Source organism: Mastomys coucha, unplaced genomic scaffold (assembly GCF_008632895.1).
Source record: "Mastomys coucha isolate ucsf_1 unplaced genomic scaffold, UCSF_Mcou_1 pScaffold15, whole genome shotgun sequence".
Classification (NCBI taxonomy): domain Eukaryota; kingdom Metazoa; phylum Chordata; class Mammalia; order Rodentia; family Muridae; genus Mastomys; species Mastomys coucha.
In genome coordinates this window covers 105,235,354-105,241,283 of record NW_022196897.1, presented here as the reverse complement: position 1 = coordinate 105,241,283, position 5,930 = coordinate 105,235,354, and the positions used below count along the sequence as shown (strand labels likewise).

The 5,930-nt window shown below is 51.3% G+C and overlaps 1 protein-coding gene across 1 annotated transcript in view; it reads left to right on the top strand.

Annotated features, from left to right (window-relative positions):
- Window positions 1–5,930, top strand: part of Sptbn5 (spectrin beta, non-erythrocytic 5) — a 47,060-nt gene that overhangs the window by 29,549 nt on the left and 11,581 nt on the right. The window contains exons 42-49 of the mRNA XM_031371552.1: window positions 263–378; window positions 466–580; window positions 1,297–1,410; window positions 1,545–1,663; window positions 1,881–2,046; window positions 2,233–2,421; window positions 2,663–2,740; window positions 3,288–3,460. Coding sequence (XP_031227412.1) covers window positions 263–378; window positions 466–580; window positions 1,297–1,410; window positions 1,545–1,663; window positions 1,881–2,046; window positions 2,233–2,421; window positions 2,663–2,740; window positions 3,288–3,460 — 1,070 coding nt within the window. The remainder of the gene's footprint in view (window positions 1–262; window positions 379–465; window positions 581–1,296; window positions 1,411–1,544; window positions 1,664–1,880; window positions 2,047–2,232; window positions 2,422–2,662; window positions 2,741–3,287; window positions 3,461–5,930) is intronic.

Here is a 5,930-nt window from a genome sequence, read left to right as displayed (position 1 = left end):
GGGGGAAGAAGGCAGAGTTACATACAACAGATGGTATGGAGTACCTGGCTACTCAGGCGGGGGTCCAGTGACCCTCCGACCCTTCTAGGAGGGAATATAAAATCATCAACAAACCCAGCTGGGATAATCTCTGACAAGAGGCACAGCTGAGTGCCCCAAGATGGTGTTTGCTTTCCCGGGGAGCAGTCACAACAGCTATGCCAAGACAAGGCCTTGAACTGGCAGTGCTAGCTAAGCATCCTTGCCTTTACCTTCCTCACAGGTCACAGGGGATGATGCCCACATCAGGAGAATCAGAAACCTATCACTGCAGCTAAAGAACCAGGGCCCTGAAGAATCTGAGACCATCTTCCAGCGGCGAAACCAGCTCAACAATAGGCCAGTCTGGGAGGGGCGAGTAGTGGGGCTGGGAGATGGGCCAAGTCCCACCTCAGGCTGCAAGGTTCACTCCCATCCTTCGGTCAGGTGGAAGACTTTCCATGGCACCCTGCTCCTGTGTCAGCAGCGACTTGAAGCAGCCCTGGAGATACATAGATTGTCCAGTGAACTGGATGGTGTTATTGAGCAGATCAGAGAGAAGGTAGGTAGTGAAAAGTCACCTCATATACTGAGTTGGGAGTGGCATCACCTTGAGTTTCCCATGACCCCTGGCCCACCTCTGTTCTTCAGCCGGATCCCAGCAGGAGTCCACCAGGGAATCTGATGAGGAGTATACTATAGAACACCCACACACATCTCTGCAGCTCCCAAGCCACTCACCCTGCCTCTTTCTATCCCAGATGTGTGATGGGTCCAGAGGCCAGAACACACCCTGTTTTTCCTGGACTGTAAGCAAGTCTAAAGCCCATAAGAGGTTTGGCCCAGGATGGTGTTGGTCCCACAGGAATGCAGGTGGACCTCAAGCTGTGAAAGTGTAGCTAAGACCTATGTGGCCTGAGAATCCCATGTGGAACAGCATCCTCTTCCACTGGATCTTTCTCCCAGAGCTAGCTCAGGCCTCTGTCCTCTGAGATCCCTCCCCAGAGGTATTGGAATCAGAGACAAAATGCCAGGAAGTACCACACACAGGTCTTACTAGAGGCAAGTCCAGAGCCAAAGTTCTTCTCCAGAACTCTCTTGTTTTCTTCACATGGGGAAAATGCCTCTGGTCAAGTCTAGGCCCCTGCTCCAGTCCCTCTGAGGCAGCAGGAAGGGATCTGTGCAGGGTTCTTGCATTCTACCCCGCCACCCTATGTAACCAGGTTTCTGCAGTGAGGGGTCAGCTGAAGCTAAGGCCTCCTCCTCACACTCTCCCAGGAATCCCTGATCCAGGCCCTGGAGGGCACTGAAGATTTGAAGAATGTACAGAGGCTGTCGTGGAGACAGAGAGTACTGCAGCAGGAGATGGGCCTCATCCAGACCCAGGTGGAGGTGTGAAGTTGGGGGACCCAGACCCTGGGCACATCCTTAGGGGAGTCCTGGTGGATTCCTGAGAGTCATGCTAAGACACCCACCCCCTCAGCCTGAGCCCCTGCTGCCTAACCTCTGACCTTTCCCCCCTACAGTCTCTTGAAGGTAGGGTCAGCCGTCTCTGTAAGGAAAATCCCGAGGTTGCACACAGCCTCAGGCATAAGAAGCAAGAAATGATGGACAGCTGGTGGAAGGTCTGGAGCAAGGCCCAGAAGTGGTATGAGCCCATGGGCCTTTGTCCCATGCGGACTGTTCCCTCCAGTTCTCAGGCCACACACTTCCCTGTGGCCCCTGCTTTCTCCTGAGTTTCTGTATCATTTACCAATTAATTCCCATCCCATGGACCTTCTGTGCTGAGGGGATCACAGGGCACTGAGCATGAGGGAAAGGGGACTCAATGAGCCTATAACTTACTAATGAGTCCTTGTGAGCAGGAAGGAGTTGCTGAATGTGGGCCATGAAGTTCAGAAACTCCAGACTCTGCTGCAGGATCTGCAGGACTGGGCCCAGGGACTACAGGCTGAGATGGCCAGGCAGACCACCCCCTGCAGCCCTGTAAGAATCCAGTACATGTTGCAAGAGCACCAGGCATACAAGGTGAGCCCCAGTCCTGAGGTATGAGGCCTTTCAAATGTCACCCCCCTCACGACCTCACCCCTTCCTCTGACTCCTGACTTTGTCCTTTTCCACCCTCCCCTTACTTTCCACCTCACCCACCTCTCCTTCCTGCTGGGCCTCTGGTAGGCCTCAGCCCACAGGGAACTGATCTCAGACCTATTACAGGTTGAGCTGGACACCCGAATAGACAGCCATAACTTGGCCCGAAGTATGGGGCAGCAGCTGCTTGCATCTGGATACCTACTGGCCTCTGGGATTCTCCAGCCCCTGGCCGCTGTAGAGCAGGAGTTGAGTAGCTTGCAGGAATCATGGCAGGGGCGGTGGCAGCAGCTACAGCAGGTCTTGGAGCAACAGGTAGGCCCCAGGCCAGCTTCCAGCCTACCCCGCTATCAGGACCTATGATGTCCCCACAGCTCTCTCTGGTCAACACCAAAGAGGAAAAGACTGCCTTTCTTGAGTGTTCCTGCCACTCTGCCTGCTCCTGTTCCATGGAGCCAGGCCCCAGGTCCTCCACCCTGAACCACCAAAAAGGTCACAGACATACCCAGGCAGTCCCTGGCTTCTCTGCTGAGCTTCTCTTGTCCTTTTTCACCAGCTGTTTCTGAGCTCTGTGGAAAAGGCAGAACGCTGGCTTGACAGTGAAGAGGCCTCCCTGGCTAGTGAGGAAGTGGTGGTAGGTGTCCAAGAAGTACAGATGAGACCAGTCAAGCTAGCCAGAATGTCAAGCTCTCTGGGTCAAGGTCTTTCCCACCGCTGAGCAGTTACCATTGGTCCTAAGTACTTCTTGCATCCTTGGACAGTATCCACAGGGTGTGTCCTAGGAGCTAAGGGAATGGGCTCAGAGCCCGGCTGGTCACTCCCTCTGATCTCTTTCCTACCACTCTCCTTGCCTCTGTCTTCCTTCCAACATCACCCCGACTCCAGTAACAGATACATGTAATTCACAGGGACCTGGGAGAATAATGAGTAAGACATAGGTCTTATTCAGAGTATAGAGGTGAGAGAGCTGTGCTCAGCCTGCCCTGGGAATGGACACTAGATGCCATCCAAGTATCTCCCCTATCCTAAAGCCATAGGCAGCCTTGTGGGGTTTAAATAATGCCCACGGGAGAGCAACCACTTTGTAGAAGGGTTTGTGAGGCTGGCTCTAGAGGAAAACAGATAGTTCAGGGTAGAGTGGTGGCAACCCTATAGTTCAAATGGGTTCCTGCTTTCACCAGGACCCCTTGGTCACTGTGGAGACCCTTCTGTCAAAGCACAAGAGGCGTGAACAGGGCCTGAAGGCACAGGCTGAAAAGATCAGTGCATTGAAGGTCACAGCCCACAGCCTGTACCAGGATGGACAGTCTGAGGCTCACAGCATCCTGGACAGATGTCAGGCCCTACTCCTGAGGTACCCATGGCTCTGGGATGGTGGGACCTGGGGGTGAACTAGTGTGGGCATCCATTACCCAAGCCCTTCCCTCCAAGCTCTTCAACTCCATGCCTCTTCCAAAGCCTAGGGTCACATGCTGGGAGTGCCCTCCATCCTGAAGCCGCAGTGTGTGAGCCTGCTAGCCAGCAGACAACATAATGGCATCCACTCTTTTCTTCATCCCAGCTTTGCCCTCTAAGAAGCTCACACTGGGAAACTGAGTAGAAGGGATTTAATGACAGGAAGGGACAGGAGCAGAGTGTCAGCCCTTCAGGACCACACACCTGAGTCTCTCTACTACCTAATGGGTGGGGCCTGAAGCAAATTCCACTCCCCTAGTTAAGTGTTACGTCTGTCTCTGAGAGCTGTATCGTAGCTTGGTGCCTGTCCCTCCTGAGTAGGCTGAAGCCCTCTTATGCAATGGAAGCTCAACCATAGACCTGCGTGGCGTGCCCATTTTATGACACTAGCCTTGCCTTCTCCCTCATAGCAGCTCTTCCTGCTCAGCTGGCCTAGCTCTCCCAGCATGTAGACCAACGCAGACACAGCCAAAAGCCATGACCACACTGGTTGTGGCTACCTTCCCACTTCTGTGGCTCCTTGTGATGGTACTCTAGCAGGGACCAGTATATCTCCTCTCATTTGTCTGTCTGTTCATTTATTTCTTATGAGTATGGGTACTTTGCCTGCATGTGTGTCTTGTGTACCATGTGCTTGCCTGGTACCTATTGAGGCCATAACTACAGTTATAAATGATTGTGAACTGCCATGTGGGTGCTGGGAATAGAACCCAGGTCCTCTGGTTCTGCCAAGCCACCTCTCGGGTTACTTCAGGTGGACTTCCCTGGGTTCTCATGGAGGTCTGAGTAGCCAAACAGCAAGTGAGTTTGCCAGCTCTGTTACCTTAAGTGGGACCTGGTGGGCCCAGTCAGCCCCAGCATGATGTCATTGATCTTTCCCTCATACAGGCTTGGGTCAGTTCAATGGAGCCTCTGGTTCCCCCAGATCCATGCCCTTTGGTGGAGGTGTTAACACCAGTGAGGGAAACCGCTGATGAGGAACCATTCATAGGGCATGGGGTGGAGGTGTTAGAACTTTATTCAGTGCACACAAGCTAATGTTTTTACTACATTGGTTCAGATGTGCATATCTGGAATATACAAATTAATACCTAATATATAGTTTATGTATTTCAAATATTTTAAATGTGTTAAATATTAAAATGGTGTGTGTGTATGTGTGTGTGTGTGTGTGTGTTTATAAGACTTGCTCACACCAATGTGTAATCAAAAACATGGCTCAAGCCAGGCATCCGTGCACACACGTGTAATCTGAGCACTTGTTGCGGGCACAAGAGGATCAAGAGCTTTGAGGCCAGCTTGGGCTAGATAGGAAGTTTGAAGTCTGGCTGAGCTACATAGTGAGACGAGGCCTTAAAGAGAAATGGGGGTAGAGATGTCATGATGGCAAAGCAGGTGGGAGCATTTGTCACATAAGCTGCAGTGCTGGACTCAATGGCAGAAGGGGAGAACCAGTTCCTGAAAGTTGTCCTCTGACCTCCACATGCACTCTGTGGTACACACACACACATACACACACACACACACACACACACACACACACACACACACACACACACACGCAGGCATGCACGCTCATGCATGTGTGTACAGATGCATTAATATTAAATAAAATGTAAAAATAGCATAAAAAATCGAAACCATTCTAGTGGCTCAAGCCTCCAGATACTTGGGGTACTGAGCAGGAAGCTCACTAGGCTTGCTCAGGCTATGGAGTAAATTTAAGGTCAGCATGGGCCAATCAGCGAGATCCTGCTTCACAAGTTTCAAAAAGCAAAAAGAGGGCTTGGGGTGCAGCTCAGTGTTAGAATACTAGTGTAAGTACATTGTAGCTGTCTTTGGACACCCCAGAAGAAGGCGTCAGATCTCATTACGGATGGTTGTGAGCCACCATGTGGTTGCTGGGATTTGAACTCAGGACTTCTGGAAGAGCAGCCGGTGCTCTTAACCGCTGAGCCATCTCTCCAGCCTGTGTGTGTGAGATGTCTTAGGTTCAGTTACGGACACATTTTTAAAAGGCGCTTGGAGGCTGTCTTAGTCTGGACTATTATACCAAAGTGCTGCAGGCTGGATGAGGTAAACAACAAAAATTATCTTCTCACGGTTCGAGAGACATGAAGGTCAAGATCAAGGTGTTAGAAGGGTCTCTTTGGATTATAGGTGTCCCCCCAGTGTGACCTGCCTTAACCTCCTTGTACAAGAATACCTGTCCTGTCCTCTCAGATGTGGACTGACCTATCTCCAAACACACTTACGCTCTCAGATAGTGGGTTACATCATGAACATAAGTGACACTAATATGGAGAGGAAGCATTTGTCTTTGTTTCAAAGAAAACCTCAGATCCAGGTCATTGTGATATGGATCATGA